The sequence below is a fragment of the Protomyctophum bolini genome, assembly GCF_963924005.1.
Source record: "Protomyctophum bolini genome assembly, chromosome: 4".
In the NCBI taxonomy this organism is placed as follows: Eukaryota; Metazoa; Chordata; class Actinopteri; order Myctophiformes; family Myctophidae; genus Protomyctophum; species Protomyctophum bolini.
The window spans coordinates 36435476-36460030 of record NC_137865.1 but is presented as its reverse complement, the minus strand read 5'-3'; the positions used below and the strand labels follow the sequence as shown (position 1 = coordinate 36460030).

The 24555-nt window shown below is 43.9% G+C and overlaps 1 protein-coding gene across 1 annotated transcript in view; it reads right to left on the bottom strand.

Annotated features, from left to right (window-relative positions):
• Positions 1 to 24555, bottom strand: part of ripor1 (RHO family interacting cell polarization regulator 1) — a gene marked incomplete at its 3' end in the record, with an annotated part of 54808 nt that overhangs the window by 15049 nt on the left and 15204 nt on the right. Inside the window, exons 7-20 of the mRNA XM_080762195.1 lie at positions 21025 to 21174; positions 18638 to 18701; positions 17270 to 17313; positions 16924 to 17049; positions 15371 to 15519; positions 14168 to 14300; positions 13069 to 13194; positions 9765 to 9890; positions 6970 to 7130; positions 5726 to 6366; positions 3685 to 3824; positions 2051 to 2178; positions 556 to 676; positions 30 to 44 (exon numbers count right to left, since the gene is read on the bottom strand). Of these exons, the coding sequence (XP_080618321.1) occupies positions 30 to 44; positions 556 to 676; positions 2051 to 2178; positions 3685 to 3824; positions 5726 to 6366; positions 6970 to 7130; positions 9765 to 9890; positions 13069 to 13194; positions 14168 to 14300; positions 15371 to 15519; positions 16924 to 17049; positions 17270 to 17313; positions 18638 to 18701; positions 21025 to 21174 (2124 nt within the window). The remainder of the gene's footprint in view (positions 1 to 29; positions 45 to 555; positions 677 to 2050; positions 2179 to 3684; positions 3825 to 5725; positions 6367 to 6969; positions 7131 to 9764; positions 9891 to 13068; positions 13195 to 14167; positions 14301 to 15370; positions 15520 to 16923; positions 17050 to 17269; positions 17314 to 18637; positions 18702 to 21024; positions 21175 to 24555) is intronic.

Below are 24555 nucleotides of genomic sequence, written 5' to 3'. Positions count from 1 at the left end.
TACAAGTACAACACATCACAGTACTTTACAAAGGTACCCAGACACTACAGGTACAAGTACAACACATCACAGTACTTTACAAAGCTACACAGACACTACAGGTACAAGTACAACACATCACAGTACTTTACAAAGCTACCCAGACACTACCGGTATACAATGCATACACCACAGTACTTTACTTCACAGCACAGAGGCCCAAAGGCACCCAGACACTGCAGGTACAACACATCACAGTACCTTTTTATTTGTGCAAATACAAAAAATGCTCTGCAGATCAAATTTGGCCTTATTTACAAGAAGTCTACACAATTAGAGAATGCTAAATAATTGTTATTTCGATCAACGTTTGCCTGTTATCTCTGCTATGGCTATCACTTCAATACAGCATGGAACTGTGGACAGAATCTGTGGACAAGCCCTTGGGGCTATCCTATCCTTTTAGCATCATTGTATAATCCTACCACTGTACTATTTGCAAACTGTTAATTAAGTATTCAATCACTAAACCAGTGACTTGTCTTCCACATTGCGTTGACTTCTCTTATGTCTCACCAGGAGTTGAGAGCTGCAGTTCTTGAGGTGGACCACCAGGGCGGAGTCTAGAGCAGTGCAGCCAGTGGTGAGAGGGGAGGTGTTGGAGGTGGGCGTGTCCCAGCCCCTCTCCCGCTGAGCACTGGGAACACAATGGTCATCACAAGTTAGAACAAATCATGGTAGTAATAATAAGTAATACAATAACTTTGTCCCTCCCTAAAATAAGATTATGGGGTTTTGTCATATATTTAAAAATGATCCAGTCCTACATTCCATATATATGGACATATCATCAACTATTCAGTGAAACGAATTCTTTATAAAAGACAAATAGTAAAATATTGACAGTGTTTTTAGTTATAGAGGGCAATTATAATGCATTAAGGCAAGGCTTATTAGCCAGTGATCCTTTGTGCTATGTTCCTCTTCCTAGCTTTTTCAGTTGCAAGGCAAGGTACCACCACTAGATGGCAGCAAACTATCACATTAGAAATTAAAGTACTATTCCCTTACACATCTGTATGTACTGTGGACTGTGGTGGCCAGCATTAATATGTAGAAATTACATATTTACATATGTGATTGTGTTATATTAACACAAATCACATTCTTAAATCACAAAACTCACTGTACATACACAACAGTCACCAGTCTGAGAATCTTTTTATTTTATTTTTATCCCACGATTTTGCAACCCATTTTTCAATGTGTGTCAATTATCAAATGTAATCCTGGGCGCAACAATTCCTCTGCCAACCTCGGGGGGCAGCGGACTGACCTCATGCTTCCTTCTATGCATGAGGAGTCCAAGCTGCTTCTTTTCGAGAGGGGGGAGTTTCCCCGGCCGGACGTAACGTGTGGAAGGAACACGTTATTCCGAACAGTTCCTTTCCCCTCCATCAGACACCCCGGCTGGCCGGTAGTTTAGAGACCAGGATTACTGCATGTTTTTTGTGAGGGTTACCCTACCCAGTCTGAGAATCATCAAGTATTCATCAAAAGCTTCAATACCGATGTTAAATCGTAGGGAAAACCGTAACACAGAAAATTCAGCTAAGATGCTAAAATACATGATTTTGGGTGGTCCCCATATGACAGTGACGTGACAATTAATGGAGTTTTAAGACCTTTTTAAGGAAGGTTTATGCATGTACTGTGTACTATGTAAACTCCAGCCATTCAGTTGCAAAGGGGGAAATAATCTGGGGAACGCCCAAAATAATGGGTCCCCAAATTGAGAACCCCTGCTCTATGACCCCTAAGGGTCCTTGAGGGAGTTCCAGGGGGTCCCCATCTAAATGATAATTAGGAACCAAATGGACCCTTATGGGTCTGTAACTCAGAGAGTGTACAAATGGAACCAAATGGACTCGTACACTCTCAGAGTTAAATAAACTTTGATTTTACAATATACTAATGAAAAGTATATACATAATGTAATGTGTCAATTTGGGGGTCCTTGACATGAAAAAGTTTGAGAACCACTGCTCTATGAAATAGCCATTTCACTGACTTGGTCTTTCTACTTGTCTTCTGTCCATCATCCTCTTCCTCGTCGGAGCTGTTGAGGAAGTCAAAGCTTCCCAGAGCTGTTTCTACCGTGAGGCTGGCCACGCTGGGTGACCGGCTTTGGCTGCCACCCTGCGCACACACACACACACACACACACGCACACGCACACACGCGCACACACACACACACACACACACACACACACACACACACACACACACACACACACACACACACACACACACACACACACACACACACACACACACACACACAGAAAAGAGGAAACATGGATTTCATAGGACATCAATGATATACAGCAATCATTTAACATTGGCACTAGTAGCCTACTCTTGTATATAGGTAGGGGGCGATTTTGGTTCCCAAAGAATAATTGACTGTGGGCACTGCCTGAGTCAGTGGGGAGAGACTCCGGTATGACTCACTCTGCAACACTTCTCTTTTTATCCACTGACTGACGCATCTTATAGCCGACTCTGGAGAAGGTGAAATTTACTTCAGGAAGAGGCAGGAAGGTCCCCACCCTATTCCTGCACCCCAGGGGAACGAGGCTTTCCGGGAAGCTTAGTTCCCTCCCTCACTTGTTCTGGCCTGGCTCCGTTTCTGTCCAGGACAGACCACCCTCTCGAGGTATTTTATCTGTCTTGGTCAATAGACAGACACAAAGAGGACAGGAAGTTGATCCAGTCACTCCAGTAAGGAGGAGTCTTAACTACTGGGCTAGAGTCACTCCAGTAAGGAGGAGTCTTAACTACTGGGCTAGAGTCACTCAAGTAAGGAGGAGTCTTAACTACTGGGCTAGAGTCACTTTCACTTTCACATTACTCAAGCAGTAAAGCTTTAATTGATGAGCAGATGAAGAATAAATTATCATTTTAACACATTAAAACTCACTTGGCGCAGATAACGCCTTTTGACGCCTCCCGGTCTAAACGCCCTCTGTGCCAAGTTCGCCTTTTGACGCCTATTTTAAGTTCAATTGATTACGGTTCACAGCGGTGTCATAACACTCCGGTAGCGGTGCGATGAAAATTCCGCTGGCTTATGCCGTCTATGGGGACGCAATTTTTTAGAATCATAATATCTCAGAATCTTCTTTTTGGCTCAATTTGAGGCTTGATTTGAGGCGTATTTCTCTAAACGATATGATCCCTGGTTACAAAATGTATGTTTTGGGTGAAAGAAATAATATATGGTCCCCGGTTACAAAATGTATGTTTTGGGAGAAATAAATAAACATTGCGGCACCCATTATGGTGCGTTATCCGTTCAAATCAAATTGTAAGAAAGGTGATGGGAAGGTTGGATAGCCGAAACGTCTGTCATTCGGTATTATAAAGAATAAAACCTAAAATGCAGTCTTGGTGTGTGCGGCGTGCGCCCCATCACCTTTCTTACAATGTTGAATAGCCAAGGCTCAAATCTGAAATGACAGATGCTTTCGCAGTTTTAATGGGTTGAGATGGCAATTTCACTTCCACGCCAAAAGTAGAATATGCTAAATACTTGTAAGTATATAGATGGCCTGTAACAGCACTATTGTTTTTAGTACATGAAACTCAACTCCAACTTTGATAAATCCAAACAAAGCCTCGACCCCCTCTATCTTCTCACCTTCAACGTAGCTTGCAGCAGCCTCACTTCTTGCTCCAGGAGCTGCAGCTCAGGGAACTGTCCTCTGCAGTCGTCCAGAGATGAAATGACCGCTGCCACGGCCTCTTCCACGCCGCTGTCCACCGACACCTCCTCACCTACTGATTGAGTGAATATACTTTATTAACCCATTTAGACCTGAGGACGATTCTACAAATGTCTTCTAAATCCTGACAGTTTTCTGAAAAAACCTATGTTTCTACAGTATGTCAGTCGTTCTCAAACATTTTCATTTCAAGGACCCCCAAAAATATATGTAATTGGCTGCCATCTGAATAAATAAATAAATATGTTGTTCCAGGGACCCCCCTGGAACAACAAATATTTGAGTTAAAAAGTTAAAGAACATTTTCACAATTTTTCAAAAATAGCAGATCTTCAAGCTTGTATCGCGGCACTCGGTGCCGCACTGTGAGCTTGTAGATCTGCTATTTTTAAACTGCTAAAGTATAACACAATGCTTAAAACACCAAAATGGGAAACAGTTTGCAGTACAGAACACAAGTCTTTCTTAAAACCTTGGCTTGTTTCCATTGGCGGTCCTTCATTTGACTTTGACTTTTTACTGGGGGCCAGGTTCAAATTGCAGCCACGCATGGGTGCTCTTTGAGGGCGGTTTTAAAGGAGAGTAAGGATTCACATTCCTTTACCACTGTTGGCAGGGCGTTTCACATTTTTCTGGCATAGGAGCGAAGTGAGTTTAATCCCTTGCTTGAGCCAAATCTGGGTTGAACGTGATTAGTGGAGCTCCCTCTGGCGTTGTGATTGCAGACGGCGTTGACGTTTAGGAAGTAGTAGGTCAGGTACATGGTGTCTTAGTGGTTTATAAAGTGGGGTCCGGGGACCCGCAGGGGTCCTTGAGGGAGTTCCAGGGGGTCCCCAGCTAAATCATAATTAGGAACCAAATGGACCCTTATGGGTCTGTAACGCAGCGAGTGTACAAATGGAACCAAATGGACCCTAACAGGTCAATTTGGTTACATTTGTACACTCTCAGAGTTAAATTAACTTTGATTTTACAATATACATTGGGGTCCCAGAGAAATGCCATTAAATGGGGGTCCGTAGCCTAATTCAGGTAAAACCTGGGGGGTAACACTTGCTATGCATCCCACATTTATAACGCATTATGAACACACTTATAAGATATTATAATCTTCTCATAAACATGTATAATTATAATTATAAGCGCTGATAAATAATCATTATACTTTATAAGCTTAATCATAACACAGTATAAACTTTATTATAATGACTTATAATATCAAGTATTATAATAATTCATAATTTGCTATGTATTCCATGTTTATAACGCATTATAAAAAATATTATAAGACAATATAAAATAAAATAAAAAAATATTAACATCTGTCCAATACTTCGATACGGAGGGGGGTGAAATTATGACAGGCAATTACTGCAGTAAAAAAAAAAAATAAAAATAAAAAGAATGAGTGAAATAGACACTCGTGCTTTCTAATGTGTAATTTGTGGCCCTAAAAATGAATACAAATTTAGGTAACACTTGCTATGCATACCAAATAAGCTTTTTAATGTGTGATGATGAAGTTCATGATAATTTTTATAATCATGAACTTTTTCATTACATAATGTGTTATAAACATGGGATACATACTAAGTGTTACCATATATATAAGAAAGGCTAGATGGCCAATGGAGAGTGCATGGGGCATGTACTTTTAAAAAGAACAGGTTTGGTTTGTTACAAACGTCAGAGACGTCCGCATACTTATATGCTTTTATATGATGTTCATATAAAATATAACATTAAGCAAATAAGCTTCCTGAATCAGCCACGTTGATAACGTTTGTAATAAACCAACCGTTTGTAAATCCGTCAAGATTTGAGCGAGTTATGAGTATTTTTGTTTGAGCTGCCATAAGATTATACTGTACTGTAGCACCTCAGCAAGATGGCTGTCAGAGACTCTGCCTTGAGCCATCTAGCCTTTATATATGTCTACTCTATGGTGTAACGTACCTTCTCCGTGCTCTGAACACGATTCGTGCTCAGGCCTCTCCTCTGCCTCCACCACCACGCGGTGGGCCACGTAAGCCCCGTCCTCAGTGCTCTGTGAGATCGCGCTGGGCTGTGAGAGCGTGCTGGGCTGTGAGAGTGTGTCAGTGCTCTGTGAAAGCATGTCAGTGCTCTGTGAGAGAGTGTTACGGTCCACACTCTCCTCCACTCCCTCCCTGTGATTTTCGGTAACTTCAACCACAACCGCGTGACAATCCGACACGTCGTCCTTTGCGTTATCCACCCTGACGACAACACCCTTTGGCGATGCTGCTTCGTCCGTGGCGACGGAGATCCGCGGCGTTTCGGGCGTTCTCGCGGGTGATTCCGTTTCAATGTCATCGACCGAGACGGCGGCGGATTCCGCCAAAGACGAGACCTCGGACGATTCCGCCGTGGCGGACCTGTCCGTCAGAGCGCAGACGCCGTCGGCGCTGCTCTCGCTGATGTGGCTCAGTGAGCGTGAGTACGAGCGAGAGGCCAGGCCGTTGTTGTGCACGCTGGCGCCACCTGCCGCTGCTGGTACGGACGACAGTTTCCCAGAGTCCTCTTCTTCCTCTTGTCTGGGTGTTGCTGTCACAGTGACTGGAAGCTCCTCTTCCTCCCTTTAAATACATCAATAATAAATAGCAATACAACTTTATTTATATAGCACCTTTCAAAATTGCAATTACAAAGTGCTTTACAAATTCAAATAGGAATATAAGCAGCAGAAGACATTGCAATAAACAGCAATATAATAAACAGCAGCTAAATAAAAATAACAGCAGCAAAAATCAACAAAATGAATACAAAGTATTAATAGGAGTACGCTTGATCTGCAAGGGCAGTGTGTTCCAGAGTGTAGGTGCTATCAACACATTAATTAATCATTAATCAAACAAGCTATGGATATATGAAGCGTTTCAGATACACTTTTATGTCAAATATGCTATTCACATACAAGTAAAAATAAGTCCAAGACTTGCAAAAAAAAATTATAAGGCAGTCTACTCCACTTCAAATATCACTCCAGTCAAATATGTATCACAATGTTTGTGACCAAAAATATTGATAATCAATAGCTTGAGAAAGCTTGAGAAACACAAAATAAAAACACCTGGGTTACCAAGGAGGGGAAACACTGATTTAATTAATGTATATCTGCCTGTTAATTACACTTGTTATCTGACAACAATGACAAAAAGAGTAGAAATAAAATAAAACACCTGAGCTCCTCTGCTTGCTGTTCCGTTACAGTGGTGTAGACTTTGTGGGAGGACTTTGGCGTTGAGGAGGCAGAGTCTCTGGGACTGAACATGATGTCAACCGGAGGCGTGGGACTTCCTGTTGCAGCCGGCTGCAATTCTGGGGTCACCACCGCCGATGGCTTCAAAGGGAGGAAGACACACATAAAATCTTCTTACTTGAGAAAACTTTATTCTTTTCATTCATTTGTAGGGTACTCTGTCTGACAAAGGAGTTGCGGTGAGCGGTCTATCTATGGTCGTTATGCAAAGTGCTTAGCCGTAGCCTAGTGATGGTCTATTGTTATATAGCCTACACACCAAGCTGCTAGTGAGGCACAGTAGTTAACACATATTACCAACCCAATCACAGAGAGAGCACTCAGAATGGTGAGAGCAGTCAATACACAAACATTGTGCACACAACGGAGATGGCCAAACTGAAAAACTTTAAATATCTCACGCACCCGATCATACATACACATTCAAGTTAATTTGTGTAGGACACTAAAGCCCAGACCACAATGATATGCAACAACTTTCGAAACCCGGCCTATATACATGGTTGGCTGGAGTGCCGCAGCGGCAGGACTCTACACTACTGCCGATTCTGTTTTCACTTTACATTACATATTTCCGCTCACAATGTGGAACTTGCAACGCATTGTGAGCTTGTAGAGCTCCTATTTTCTGTAGGCCGACTCAATGATGAGTCGGCCTACAAGGAGGAGGTCCAGCACCTGGCGGCGTGGTGCACTGGCAACAACCTGGCTCTCAACACCACAAAGACAAAGGAGCTCATTGTGGACTACAGGAGAGCTAACCGCTGTGACCACACCCCCATCCACATCAACGGGGCGGTGGTGGAGTGGGTGTCCAGTTTTAAGTTCCTGGGTGTCCACCTCTCTGAGGACCTCTCATGGGCTCTCTACTGCTCCATCCTGTACAAGAAGGCGCAGCAGCGTCTCTACTTCCTGAGGAGACTGAGGAAGGCTCACCTGTCTCCGCTGATTCTAGTGAACTTTTACAGCTGCACCATTGAGATCATATTAACCAATTGCATCTCAGTGTGGTATAACAACTGCACAGTATCTGACCGGAAGGCCCTGCAACGGGTAGTCAAGACAGCCCAATACATCATCGGCACACAACTCCCCTCCATTGAGGACCTACAGCGCCAGAGATGTCTGCGTAGGGCGAGAGGTATTGTGAAAGATCCCTCTCATCCAAACCACAGACTCTTTTCCCTTGTCCCTTCTGGGAGGCGCTACTGCTACAGAACTATTGGCTCCTGTACCAGTAGGCTCAGGAACAGCTTCTTTCCTGTTGATGTCTCCCTGCTGAACTTATTCTCAGTGTTGGGGAAGTTACTTTGAAAGCGTAGCTTGTAAAGCTACAAGTAGCTCACCATGGCAGTAGCTTGATCAAGCTACATAGCTACCCCTGGAGAAATGTAGCTTGTAAAGCTACAGCTACATAGGAAAAGTAGCTCAGCTACTTTTTATTTTTCAGCGTTAAATTGAGAATGTACATGCGGGAGACCCCTGCTCCCCTCTGGGAGACCCCTGCTCCCCTCTGGGAGACCCCTCCCACCCTGCTCCCCTCTGGGAGACCCCTCCTCCCCCTGCTCCCCTCTGGGAGACCCCTCCTCCCACCCTGCTCCCATCTGGGAGACCCCTCCTCCCCCTGCTCCCCTCTGGGAGACCCCTCCCACCCTGCTCCCCTCTGGGAGACCCCTCCTCCCACCCTGCTCCCCTCTGGGAGACCCCTCCTCACCCTGCTCCCCTCTGGGAGACCCCTCCCACCCTGCTCCCCTCTGGGAGACCCCTCCTCCCACCCTGCTCCCCTCTGGGAGACCCCTCCTCACCCTGCTCCCCTCTGGGAGACCCCTCCCACCCTGCTCCCCTCTGGGAGACCCCTCCTCCCACCCTGCTCCCCTCTGGGAGACCCCTCCTCACCCTGCTCCCCTCTGGGAGACCCCTCCCACCCTGCTCCCCTCTGGGAGACCCCTCCTCACCCTGCTCCCCTCTGGGAGACCCCTCCCACCCTGCTCCCCTCTGGGAGACCCCTCCCACCCTGCTCCCCTCTGGGAGACCCCTCCTCCCACCCTGCTCCCCTCTGGGAGACCCCTCCTCACCCTGCTCCCCTCTGGGAGACCCCTCCCACCCTGCTCCCCTCTGGGAGACCCCTGCTCCCCTCTGGGAGACCCTCCTCCCCTCTGGGAGACCCAAAATTGTAGCTTGTAACTTGAGTAGCTAAGCTACAAAAAATGACCCAAAAAGTAGCTGAGCTACTTGACGAGGTACACAAATATGAATGTAGCTAAAATACCACAAGCTACAGCAAAATGTAGCTAAGCTACGTAGCTCAGCTACATGTAGCTTAATACTCCCCAACACTGCTTATTCTCTCATTTACTGCATTACTGTATTGCACTTCTGGCTAGGCGCCACTCTTTATTTCATTGTCAAAGTATTTGTATACTATACAATTTACAATTACAATTTACAATTTAGGCATTTAGCAGACGCTCTTAATCCAGAGCGATTTACATTAAGCAAGAACAAAAAAGCATCATACATCACATAAAATCACATAAAAAGCATTTATCATGAAACATGCGTAAGCTAAGAACGTAACAGTGGAATATCTATACTATGTGCAGTGACAATAAATTGAATCTAATCTAAAAAGAGGGAGGGACAGAGGAGTAGAGTGATGAGACAGTAGGGAAGAGTAGAGCATCAGAGCAGAAGACAAAGGATATAGTTTGTTACCTTGTGTTGTGAAGAGTTGCGCAGTCCTCCCACAGACAACTGAGGACTGGAGGAATCATCTGACGACTCTGATGAGTTAGACCACGCTGTTCCGTTCTCCAGCTCTTCATGACGACGGAGCATGTTCTACAGAGAGAAGTGTCAAGATGAAGCATGTTCTACACTACAGAGAGGAATGTTTAAAGTCCCGTAAAAGTAGGGATGAGGGACACATGGACAGGTCAGAAGACTGGTGGTGACACCAACATGAATTAAGATAACTTAATTCACTCGAATGTTTGCATATGGAGGACCCCCAAATTGATATGCATTTGTCCACCACTGACCCCCATCTGAAAATATGTTGTGCCAGGGAAGAAAATAATTGTGTTAATTAATTCTCAATTAATGTCCCCGGATGGCTGTCGTATCCACTATCCATCTAGGCACATATAGGCTGCTAGTGCCGCCTGACAGCGTGTCGCGGGTTCGACTCCCGATCCCGACGACCGGTGCTGCGAGTCACTCCCCATCTTTCTCTCCTCATTTCCTGTCAGTCTACTGACTAGTCCACTTGCCCAAATGTGCTGACCTCAACACATTTGTGATGACGGCTATGGCTGTTTTTCAACCAGGTAGGCCTCCTGTTTCCTTCCTTCCTATCTTGAGTGTGTACAGGGTTTGATGAGGGCCCAGGTAGGGGTTCTCAGGGGATGTTGAGAACTCTAGTTTTCGCCGGCTGCCGGGCGCGGCTGCACTAATAACTTTGGGGCAGGCCCGTCTAGACGAGTTCCAAATTTGAATAGACAGGTATAAGTCAAAAGGGAGACATTGACGAGGAAGGATGGATGGGGAAGGATCAACATATGGAATGCCAGAACAGGTTCTGACATAAATCCATATATGGAGAGTTTTGGGTTTAGGGTTTTAGGTTTGAGGTCAGATGTAGAGTTGCTGGCCAATATTGATGACATCAGGGATCATATGGGCTTAACTGCGACAGCAGGTCGCATTTACTATGACATCAGGGTCTCCACATCCCCATCCCTGATGATGTCACATGATGTCACGAGACCTGGGCACCATATATGGTGCCTGACACACTGGGAAATGCACGATTCCATAGTTAACTGGTGTACACACATTTTTTTGACTATAACTATCAATGAAGGCAGAAAAAGCCCCCAAAATATCTCAATTATTAAAAAATGTCATCAACATTTTCAATACTTTTCTAGCAACATCTAACTATTTTTAATTGCCAAAGTATAAAATACGGATAAAGTGGTTGAAATTATTGTGTTGCTATATTAACTAAGAACCACTGACACTGTCTCATCAAGATGACTGCCTGACTGTACAAACAACTGCATGGAAACTCCTGAATATTGTTAATAAACCTTAAGCTAGCCATTGTAAATGTGAAATGAACCAATACTGAACAACTGCATTGATTATTTCTCACCTAAAATATAAGAGGAGTTTTTGTTGGACCGTCTGTGTGAAATAGAGTTCGTTGTGTGTGCAGTGAATTGTGTAGATGCCACTAATGGCTTTACACTGTGCATGGTAAGATTTATTCACCACAATAGGCAAAATCATTTAAATATAATTATTCTAGCATAATATATAATTCACAAAGCATATTAGCCATAAACATGATGTCTCTGTGGCCTGACTTTGAGTATCGTGACACTACTTGTGTCATGATCATTTTGGCTGTCACGGCCAGGAAATGAGTTGACAGGAGCAGGAAGCCAACAGCCCCATCCACCACCATCTCTCCTGTGCCATGCAGGGACGGGGCCTGTGTCTGATAAAGCCGTCAGTTTTGGCAACAAGCCTCGACAGACTGTCAGCTAGCGAGCTAATATTAGCTAAACTAACAAAGCCCAAAATGCTCGCACAATTAGTCAACTAACAGCCCCTCTGGTCAGCTCACGCTGTGGACACACTCCTACTCCCTTAATTATCTCCTCTGGAAGCCACAGCCGTGGGCTCTGATCCGTCAATTATCACCCGGGCGACAGACTGGAACTGAATCCTTTCAGCGGCATTCACTCATGCTAAATTGCTGAGTAGGTTCTATCAACGCACAGCGAATATGGCATAGATTCAGGGGGTTATTGACCATTCTGAAATTGGAACCCAGAAGACAATTACAATCTGTCATTGAACTCACTGGCTCTCTTACAAATAACTAATAGATGGTCTTCTTAATTGTCTTATCTTAACCTGGCATACACCCTGCTGCCTGGAGCCTTCCCTGGTTTTGTACCGTTCTGCCTCAGTGACTGACGACTTCAGATATTGCGCACTTCCACTTCCGTATTTCCATTGTACTGTATGTTCTCTCATACAGGTCTTTTGTGAACTTGGAACTAATTCAGAGAGAATATTTTGTCAATACAAAGATGCATGTTGCAAGTGGACTTGGTGACAGGCAGTGACTCTACAGCACATGCATAGTTCTAAAAAAGAAAAAAAGACCATGTTGTTGGACACAGATGATTCTACTGTATTGGGTTTCGCTAAATCACGTTAGTTTTGTCCATGTTCAAAATCCCAACAAGAAAACATCACAAGTTCCTAAATAGGATTCTGGTTAGTGGTACACGTTACTAACCTATTACACAAGGATCTAGATCATTCCCAACACAACTTACTGCAATGGCTAGTTCCACAGGATTCTGTTGTAGGTCGTATGGTCTCTATCTCCGTCCATGCTAAACCCCTCATCCCTAAACTTCTAGTTCTACAGGATTCTATTGTAGGTCGTAGGTTCTGTAAAACTCAGAGGGTAGTTCTACAGGATTCTATTGTAGGTCGTAGGTTCTGTAGAACTCAGTGGGTAGTTCTACAGGATTCTATTGTAGGTCGTAGGTTCTGTAGAACTCAGTGGGTAGTTCTACAGGATTCTATTGTAGGTCGTAGGTTCTGTAGAACTCAGTGGGTAGTTCTACAGGATTCTATTGTAGGTCGTAGGTTCTGTAGAACTCAGTGGGTAGTTCTACAGGATTCTATTGTAGGTCGTAGGTTCTGTAGAACTCAGTGGGTAGTTCTACAGGATTCTATTGTAGGTCGTAGGTTCTGTAGAACTCAGTGGGTAGTTCTACAGGATTCTATTGTAGGTCGTAGGTTCTGTAGAACTCAGTGGGTAGTTCTACAGGATTCTATTGTAGGTCGTAGGTTCTGTAGAACTCAGTGGGTAGTTCTACAGGATTCTATTGTAGGTCGTAGGTTCTGTAGAACTCAGTGGGTAGTTCTATAGGATTTATTTTGAACTGAAGGCCGCAGGCTCTCTAAACCTCTAATCACAACTTACGGCAGTGTGCGGCCGAGCAGGGGGGTTGACGATATACGAGCAACTGTGGCTCAGAGCGTCTCGGTCTCGGAACACAAACATCAATGTCCAGCACCGCTGGCCAATGGTCAAGCTCCGTGGCAGCGACTGCACGGCACACAGCCAATGAACAGCCATGGGGGAACAAACGGGAATGGAGTTGTTAGGAAGGAAGCTGGAAGGTTGTTTTAACGAAACACCACCTCCAGCTGAATGTTGTAGATGTAGCCTGGGGCAGCAGGACCCAAGAGTTTTCACCAAGCATCACATTTAATCGAATTACTCCAAGCTATTAGGAACCCACAGGAAAATGGATGGCTCTTCCTTCCCTTCCTTTGGCATGTTCTGCAAAACATGCCAAACTAACATGTCGCTGCTCGTACCTGTGCTGTATGAGTGAGTGACAAATCAATGGCTGAAATATGAATCCCTAAGGTACAGTATGTGTATATTCACACTGGATACGGTAACAAACCCACAGTTTTTATCTCCACATACAATCAAACGTACTTCATAATCTCACTAAAGCCACTATTATACAAGTGTGTGTGTGTGTGTGTGTGTGTGTGTGTGTGTGTGTGTGTGTGTGTGTCTGTCTGTGTGTGTGTGTCTATGTGTCTCTGTGTGTTTATGCTTGAGAAACCATAAAAAAATGTTACAATGGTTTACAGTTATACTACCAAGTTTAACGGTAGTTTATGGCAGCATTATGCAAAGATAGGATACTGTAACTGTGTGTACAGGGGCACTTCAGCGCCATTAGAAACGTCTCTGTACTCGGCTTCTATCGATGCGAACCAACGGCAAACGTAGTAGCTTCTATAACTGTAACTATAACAAACAATAACTGTCCTAAAGTTTCTTGGGAATATGAATGAGGTTCATGACTTTGTGACACTAGATAGGAACGTATCGATCGCAACATAGAATCACAATATGAATGGAATTGGCACCCTAGATATCGAGATCAAATCGGGCGGTAAGTGAATCGTTCCACCCCTATCAGCAACCCTCACTAACCGAATGGAGAGAGAGAGAGAGAGAGAGAGAGAGAAGGGTGGGCAGTGGGGGTCTCACGTACATAGAATGCCTGTTCCCGTAGCGACGGGGTGTCGGGCGGACTCTGGTTGAAGACCGTCGAGAATCTCTTGTTGACCGTCGGAACTTTGTTGACCGTGCTCGCCAGCGACGTCTGGTCGTCCTTATCAAATGGACTGAGAGTTTGAAAGCAAGGGGGGGGTGCAGGTTCAGGGATAAAGAAATATATCAATGTATAGTTAAAGTGAAGAAAAAACAATTTGTGTGGTCTGCCAGATGGTAGAAAGTAACTGAATAAAAATGAATGAATGAATGAATGAACGAACGAACGAATGAATGCATGAATGAATGAATGGACGAATGAATGAATGAATGAATGAATGAATGAATGAATGAATGGACGAATGAATGAATGAATGAATGAATGAATGAATGATTGAATGAATGAATGAATGAATGAATGAATGAATGAATGAATGAATGAATGAATGAATGAATGGACGAATGAATGAATGAATGAATGAATGAAGGAATGGACGAACGAACGAACGAACGAATGCATGAATGAATGAATGGACGAATGAATGAATGAACGAATGAATGCGTAAAGAAACAAATTAATTAGTGTGGTTGGCCAAAGGGCAACCACACCAATAAATATTGTTGTCAGTTTATTGTATGCTTTTACAGTATAACGTCTGACATCATGTGGGGGATTGTTGGTCTGTGGGGTTTTCCATTGTTCCATTATTATGAAGTATGACATATGACATCAGCATCTCCACTTATATAAATGCGTGTGATAAAGAGTAAAATCTATTATAAGAGGCAACCACACTTGTAATTGCTAATTGAGTCATTCCAGTTGTGATTGTAGTTGACATATATACCAGTGGTTTTCAACCCTTTTCATATCAAGGCCCATTAATTTATTTGGTATTTGAGCCACGGACCACCATTTGATGACATTTAGCCTCTCAAACTCAAAACTTTGAATACGGTATTTATCATAGGATAATATTTTGTCAATGCTGTATTGATTTTGGTACCATTAGGAGAGATAACAGACAAAATAATAATTCTTCGAATTAAACCAAATGGACCCGTAAGGGTCATTTTAGACCAATAATATAAGGGTCTGTTAGGTTACAAACTCTCCATTTAGCACCTGGAACCCCCTCACGGACCACTGGTTGAAAACCACTGACTTATACTGACTGAACAGATAAAATGATGCAGTACTCACTTCCACGTGACCTCCAGACTTAATTTAATTGTCCCCAGGTCGTTAATGTCCACAGCCACAGTCTGGGGCAGAGCAGCAAACAGGTCCTTGGTCTCGCACGACACGCTCCCTACGACCACGTGATTGGCCAAGCTCTTCAGCTCCGTCACCTGAGGGACCACAGAAACTATTAGAAACTTTTACAGCCCTGCTGCTTGTTTAGTTGATTTCAAATGGCATCTCGTTCTCTACGACTCGTTCTCTTCTCTGTCACCGATTTGAGAGGGAATGGAAGACAATGGAATGACATATAACCACAACAAGAAAGGGGTCATGTCGTTTTGAATCACAGCCTATGAGAAGCTCTTGTTTACCTTATTGGTTTCAGCTATAAGCTATTTGTGCTAATAACCCGGATGAGCGGACGCTGGACATTCGGTTGATCGGTTCGAACACACAGCGTGTCGATAAAGTGCCCTTCCACTTAAAAAAAACACTCTCTGTGGACACAGCCCCCACACATTCCCATATAAACATAATTAGATGGCATGGCATTACAATATTTACTGTATTGGTAATTCACAATTCTCTACACTTTGCAAACAAAAACTGTACACACTGACACACTTGACTTGACACACTTTACGCCTTGTTTTTCCTCATATATATTTTTTTCTTCTTCTGTTTGTTTTTGTTAAAGGGATTGTGACAAAAACGTGTAATTTTCTTTTTTAGGTTTTCTGAGTTCAATTGCACCAAAAACATGAACTTTTAACATTCAGTAGACTTTCTGTGTTCTGGGGTTTTCTGGCTCAAACAAGTGCTCTGATTTACCTGTGGAGTGAGGTAAGACTCCACAAATCCCATATTATGACATAGGGACTTGCCAGCAGATGTCACTGTTTTTGCTGATTTTGCCTGTTTTCATTGCAGCTCAGAAGGCTTCAGAACACACATAGAAAACCCCATGCCACTGAAAATCCACTGAATGTTCAAAGTTCAGGTTGTTATGATGTAATTTGAAGTCTATAAAACCTAAAAGAAAAACGAAAAAATATAAATAAAAATGAAAATGAATGTCATGAAACCTTTAAGTTTCATTACATTGTGCAGTCTGGCGGAGCATGCCACACCAACATTATACACACATACTTGTATGAGCATGAGAAATAAACATCTTGCATCTTGCATATGTGTGACTGCAGTTAAAACTCATTTAGACCTGAGGACGATTCTACAAATCCTGACAGTTTTCTGAAAAACCTATGTTTCTATATGTCAGTGGTTCTCAAACTATTTCATGTCAAGGACCCCCAAAGATATATGTATATGCTGCCGACCTCCATCTGAAAAGATGTAGTTCCAGGGACCCTTTCTTTCTCTGTGAAATAATATATATTTAAAGATTTGCAGCACATTTTTGCGATTTTTCAAAAGTAGCAGATATAAAAGCTTGTAGCGTGGCACTCGGTGCCACGCTATGAGCTTGTAGATCTGCTATTTTTCAATAGCTAAAGTATAACATAATGCTTAAAACACCGAAAGGGGTTCCCGTCCGGAAGACAGACACTCACCTTGATAGAGAGGAACTCTGTGATGAGAGGTAGAAAGACCATGTCTTCACTGTCCCAAACCTGCTTGGCGTTCAGCTCTATTCTTCCTCTGAGTTTCCACCTCTGTCGGCCATACTTCATAAAAATCTGAACGCACGCACGCACACCCACAGCCACACACACACACACACACACACACACACACACACACACACACACACACACACACACACACACACACACACACACACATTATGGGCTGGGCTCTATTTTCGTCCATGCTAAACCCCTTATCCCTAAATTACTATTTTTTTACTATTTTTTACCGAGAGAGGGATAGAGAGAGAGAGAGAGGGGCAGCACCAACCTCATATTGGTCTCCGGCACACAGCCTAGCAAATCCAGCCAGACCTGTAGGACAGAGAGAGACAGACGGTCACACATGTCAACATTTCTCTCATAAATCACTGGCACAACATGGTAGCCCTGATCAATATAGCGGCCCATAGCCACTTGAACCCTATAGCAAGCAAACTCCCTTTCTGGGCATGAAATAAAATGGCATACAATAATTGTAGATCGGCTATTCTCTGCTAAGATGTGTGGTGTAGTAGGAAATGAAAAACAAACAAAAAAAGTGTTGTACCCTGCCCTTCTTTTCTTCTTTCTAATTATTTGATCGGCCCAAAACGTTGTGTTTATTGTCATGATTTGTCATGACAACAATAGTTGGCTTTGTCCGAGGCTTAAAATGTCTTAAAATAAATACTTTTTTAAACGTCTATGGGAAAAATGTATGGGGAATTGTCTTCTGGGCCTGTCGTCGTCATGAAAGGGGGGCAGGACTGCGACGCTCTGTAGGGTTTAAGTCGTTAAAGAATAGCTAACCAATCGAGGAGAACAGGAGATTGTAGAGGAGGGCAGGGGGCAGTGTTGAGTTTGACAGCACATTTTGATGTAGTTTTAGTCCGTTTTTGAATAAAATGTAATTTAGTTTTTGTCACATTTTAGTCATCTGAAAAGTTTTAGTCTAGTTTTAGTTGATATACAGTTGATCAGTATGTTGATGGCGTAATAATGGCAGATTTTACACTCGCATGCTGAAAATAGCTGATCTGCATTGTGAGCTTGTAGATCATTTATTTTCAGAGCAAACACCAAACATGAAATGACTCTTCTCCACTAGTCGCTCCCTAACATTTAGTCTTTTTTTTTCTTTTTTTCTTTGATGAAATTGTCAATACATTTAGTCTTAGTTTTAGTCAACATAGCTTAGTTTTTTATATGTGTTTTGTTTTCTTTAGTCACTTATGATAACGTGTCTTATTGTGATTTTATTGTCTTAATAAAAAACATTTGATAAAAAAAACAAAAACATAGCTTAGTTTTTATTTACCGGTAGTAGTCCGCACACATTTTTTGTCTGTTTTTAGTCGACAAAATGAACACTAGGATGGTGGGGGGAGGAGAGGAGGACAACATTAATCGAGAGAAGGAGAAGGAAGGGAGAACAGGGATAGAGAAGGGGAGACTACAGGGAACTGGAGGGAAGAAGTGGAGAGGTGGAGGAGGAGGACATACCGATTATAACTCCATATCAAGACAGGAATGAGAGAGGTAGTGTGTGTGTGTGTGTGTGTGTGTGTGTGTGTGTGTACTGTGTGTGTGTGTGTGTGGGGGGGGGGGGGGCAGACAGATGAGTGAATTCTTCAGCCCTCCTTCATTCCTTCCTTACCTTTCATCTTCAGATGAAACTCCCCCAGCTGGTTCTCCAGCTCGCTCTCCAACACACACATGTTCTGGAGGAGAAGATGTAGCAGAGGAAACCATTACAATGTAAACATGCACAACTTAGTATCAACACCGCAATGTTTAGGTTTTCACATCGATGGAATGAAAGCGATAGACCACACGCACGCACGCACGGCACACGCTCGCACGCACACACGTGCACGCACGCACAGAGAGCACCTGTAATGTGTCAGGTTACATTCCTATATCTTCTCTTTGAAATGGAGCTCTACACCTGTCTGTTTGTGTCTGTTTCTATCTCCAAATCACCCCATCCCTTATTTCCCCCTGTTCCACTTCACCTCCTGCCCCTACTGCCTCCTAAAAATGTCCAAGATCTTCCAAGAAGAAAACTAGAAATGCTGTCTGTCGAGCTGCCAACTTGCGCTTTGCACACAAGTTGGCCATGAATGGCTAGGGCAGGTGGAGCGAGATCAATTCGTGGCGGCGGAGACTCACCACGACCTATTTTTTTACGCCATGGCGTATTCTTCATTATCCGCCATGGCAGAACAGAATCCGCCGTGGCGAGTACAGAATCCGCCGTGGCGAGTTGATCAATTCGTGGCGGCGGCGACTCGCCGCGACCTATTTTTTTACGCCATGGCGTATTCTTCATTATCCGCCATGGCAGAACAGAATCCGCCGTGGCGAGTACAGAATCCGCCGTGGCGAGTTGATCAATTCGTGGCGGCGGCGACTCGCCACGACCAATTTTTTTACGCCATGGCGTAACCTTCATTATCCGCCATGGCAGAACAGAATCCGCCATTGTTTTTTTTTTTTTTGCGTGCCGTGGTGCAGGTTATCTGTCCTAGTAGTACAATTCTCGGAATTATTTCATCCTCTGCTAGCGTAACGTTTAGCGCTCTCGCCCCTATAGTCAAGGCACCGTGCGGACCCAGGTTCGATTCTTGCAAAAAGCAAACTTTGTTTTTTTTTAAGTTCTTTTTTTACCCGTACATACAGTGTGTGTGCGTGCGTGCGTATACAGTGTGCGTGCGTGTATGCGTGCGTATACAGTGTGTGTGTGCGTGCGTGCTTCATCGTATTTATTATTATTACCTGCATATTAATAATAATAATAATAAATACGATGAAGCACGCACGCACACACACACACACAATTGTACTACTAGGACAGATAACCTGCACCACGGCACGCAAAAAAAAAAAAAACAATGGCGGATTCTGTTCTGCCATGGCGGATAATGAAGGATACGCCATGGCGTAAAAAAATAGGTCGTGGCGAGTCGCTGCCGCCACGAATTGATCAACTCGCCACGGCGGATTCTGTACTCGCCACGGCGGATTCTGTTCTGCCATGGCGGATAATGAAGAATACGCCATGGCGTAAAAAAATAGGTCGTGGCGAGTCTCCGCCACCACGAATTGATCAACTCGCCACGGCGGATTCTGTACTCGCCACGGCGGATTCTGTTCTGCCATGGCGGATAATGAAGAATACGCCATGGCGTAAAAAAATAGGTCGTGGCGAGTCGCTGCCGCCACGAATTGATCTCGCTGTCTCTCGGCTAGGGATGCCACCAAAAATTCACAATTGCGTATTGGCCGAAGGAGTCACTGACATACACAGCCGAAAAACAGTACTTGTGCTCTGCTCGCCCAAATAATAAGAAAAATCTCAGTGAAGTGAGAGGTGCAACTATACATTTATTGTTATAGTTACTGTACCGTACTGTACTGTACTCTGTACTGTATTGTAGTGGACTGTGCTCTGTACTGTGATTATTTTTGAAAAAAGTCTTTGAAACATCCAGACCCCCATGAACACGGCTAGGGTGCCGGCGAGCCTCCCCGTGTCCGAAACAGTGGAGAAATGACAGAGTTACCGCGTGGGGGTCCTCGGGGGGGTGGTGTGTGTGGTCGGCCAGTGTGTGTGTGTGTGTGTGTGTGGTGTGTGTGTGCGGTCGGTCGGTGTGTGTGTGTGGTGTGTGCGGTGTGTGTGTGCGGTCGGTCGGTGTGTGCGGTCGGTCGGTGTTTGGGGTCCTTGACATGAAATTGTTTGAAAACACTTGGTTGCATGCTGAAAATAGCCGATCAATAAGCTCACAACGCATCACAGCGAATCGAAGCTTGTAGATCGGTTATTTGTGAAAAATCAGCTATTGTGTAAAATCAGTGACTAAATCAACCATAGATTTACTAAAATCTCATGATATTTAGTTGACTAAAACTAGACTAACACTAAAACATTCCAGGTCACTAAAATGTGCCTAAAAACTATGACTATGACTAAAGCTAAAATCAAAATTTGCTGTCAAAATCAACACTGCTCTGTATGTACAGTACCAGCTCCTCTCTCCTTACCTCTGTGTATTCCTTGTATCCTTTGTTGGCTTCGGACAGACTCTCCCTGGCCTCCTTGCTGCCAGGCGAGGCCGTGTAGGCCTTCACCATCTTGTTGGCTCCATCTCGGAGTCTTCTCTGCAGACAGTACGCGTCGTAGAGCTCCTCGATCTGAACACATGTATGGTAAATAGTTAAGTACAGTAAGCAGACTAATACCAGTAAGACACATCCGCCTGGGTGACGGCAGACTGCTGGGCGAGCGCTGGCGCTTTGGCATGGTGGTGTACAGGGTTTTATGAGGTCAGATCAACATATGGAATGTCAGAACAGGTCAGAACCTGTCTCAGAAGAGAAAACATAACAACATGCGCTCCTGTGAATGCGGGTCTCTCTCCACCTGGCCGGGTTGCCTAACCCAGGGCCAAGCCCCAGACAATGAAAGGAAGCATTGAAGCAAAATGGATATGCTGCTGGCCGATCGTAGGTACCGCAGCTCAAGCGGCACCGGGCCAAAAACATGAACGAGCTAGCCAAAACTCGTTCATGACTCGCACACACATGCCCGCACGGTGCTCCTTCATTTTTTCGGCCCTGCGCGGTCTTTTTAGGCCCAAAATGGGCGGAGCCCATCTCTTTCCCAACCTGTAAGAACTGGTGAAAAGGGATTATGCACTGTGCGAGCAACTCCATGCAAGTGGATGGGAGGGGAAATCTGGTGCTGTCTCTGCCCAGGGCCCACAACATTTGGGAGGTCGACAACAGCCAATTGGAATGGAATCTGCAAGATGCGTCTATACGTCATGATCAGGAGACTCCAGTGAGGTAATGCGTCAAGATGAGGAGGAGAGGACATGAGGAGACTTTAGGCTGCAGCAGTCCACCTCTGTTAACCTCCCTGTGTTATTATTCTGCCTGTAAATGGTCGCTTTCATATAGCTAAAAAGCATTCGTTGTCCCCTTACTTTGACCCTTTGCTCCTCTAGGGTGCATAGGCCGTTGACAAATGTCCTCCATTTCACTCGGTTTTTAGCCGTTCTTTAGAGATCTCCCCAGTTAAGCCCTCTCTCTGGCATTTCTGCCTCGATACTTCTTCTCCAGCTGTTCCTGGGGCGACCTAGTTTCCTTTTTCCTTGGGGGTTCCATTTCAGGGCTTGTCTGGTGATGTTTGTCGCAGGTTTTCTGAGGGTGTGGCCAATCCAGCTCCACTTTCTTTTTCGGATCTGTAAGTCAATGGGGTCCTGGCTTGTTCTTTTCCACAGGTCCACATTGCTTACTTTATCCCTCCACCAGATGTGGAGGATTTTCCTGAGGCATGTGTTTGTAAATGTTTGCAGCCTGTGTGTTGTCCTCCAGGTCTCGGCTCCATACAGAAGCACCCGTTTCACACTGGAGTTGAAGATGTGCATTTTGGTGTTGATGGAGATGTTCTTTGAGCTCCAGATCCTCCTGAGCATGTTGAACACCACTCTAGCCTTGTTGGTTCTGCTTTTTATGTCAGCGTCTGTCCCTCTGGTGGTGTCCACAACACTGCCTAGGTAGGTAAAAGCGTCTACCTACTCTAGGGCAGTGTTGTTCATACGGATAGGATTGGTGGTTTTGGCATGGATCTTGATCAACTGTGTTTTTGCTATATTGGGAGTGAGACCGAGTTTTGTTGCAGTTTGTGAGAGTCTGTCTGAATTCTCTTGCATATGTGTATGTGTATGTGAAAGGAGGTCTATGTCATCCGCGAAATCAAGATCGCCTATTCTGTGGGTGTATTTTCCTCATCCCAAATTCTCCTAAAGAGGCTGTGGAGCATGTCAGTGGATGTGTTTATGTCCACTTTAAGGGCTTCAGGTGGAATATTGTCATATTGTGATCTCTTGTCCCTCCTGATGTTCTGTCGCACTTCCTTATGGCACCTATTGTACTCCTTTTGTTCTTGAGCCTATACACAGGTTTAATGTTTGTCTTTAGTTCAATGTTTGTTTTGTAAACACCATTGACAATGAAGGGAAAAGTTACTTCATAATGTGCCATTTATGTCATATTGTCTCTTTATTGTTAATGGCGTTTAATGTTTGTTTTACATCCAGTGTTGTCAAGTAACATAAGTAATATATTACTTTCAGTAATATTATTACTTTTTTCCAGTAATATGGTACTTACCTAGTTACTTTCACATTTCGAGTAATACTATTACATTTACTTTTTCCCAAAAGTAATATTAATACTATTTTCACGAGCCTTGGTGGAACTGTGGGTTTATTTATAATGGTAGACTAGCTGGGTTGGGGTGGAGTTGCTTTGCAGACTGCTGATCCGCTCTAGATCTAGACTCTAGAGCGGATACAGAAACGATGCACACTCGTCGGTACGTATGTGTGAAGTATCGGATGCAGAAGGGTGGGCCTTAAACCGTCCGGAACACGGAACAACAACCTAAACTAGTGTGTGTAACTCGTTAGACTGCAAGAAGAGACGTAAACAAACTAACCATGGAGGAGGTGGAGGAGACAGAGACACCGGCACAACAAAGCGTTATAACATTCAATACTTGGAAGTATTCGCATTATTTTGAGTATGTCCGCGATCAAGACGAGATGAACATTATTGTCCGCTGCAAGTTGTGCATAAGGAAGAAGCTATATTCCATGTCGAAAAAATCTACTTCAAATATGTGTACAAATGGACCCATCATCATGTGTACACTATACAGTACACTTTTTAGAGTTAAATAAACACTGTAGAATAGGGGAGGGGGGACTATAATGTTGAAAATGCAAAGTAAGACTTTTGGGGACAATTATGTAACGATTGCACAGAACTCAAAACACTCAAAAAAAGTAAAGTGCTTACAAAACAAGAGAGCTTTTAACAGCTTCTTAAAAACAATCCACTAATTCTGCATTTCTTGGAACTAAAGGGAAGACGGTTCTGGTACAGGTATGTTAATTCTAGTGGCTGAGATGGCATTATAGTGAGCTGGTTCCACCTTAGCAAAAGGTTCCGTTTTTACACTCAGAGTTAAGCTAACTAACTCCCAGGTGTTTGCTATATAGACAAACATGCAAGGACAAAGCAAAGAACGATTAAAAGAGTTGTCAAAACACGTCAACATTGCTTTCAACGAACGAATATTTTAAGAAGTTGTGAGAATAGCAGATGCAAGCTCTGATCACTTGTTTGGGGGCACGGTGAGACAGCATATTTCTCTTCTGGGTCTCGAGTCTCTTGACTCGAGCTAATTAACATTTGGGAACCAGTGCGTTTAGAGGGTGGCGACTTCCTCTCTGACTGCATTATATGTCACTGTGCCTGCTGGGAGTCTAATGACCTCAGAGAAGTTAGCGCTGCCAGAACCCAGAGCAGGCAGCTCAGCTGACTGCAATGCAGTCAAATCAAACAGGGCAGTGCTATAGTCCTTTATTACTGGCATGCAGGGCTTTGGTGCAGTATGAAAGAAGAAAGATATAAAACTGCTAAGCGGGGGGGGGGGGGTTCACTCACATGTTTTGTTATTCTATATAGGACCTGAGATCAGATTCTACAAATGTCTTCTAAATC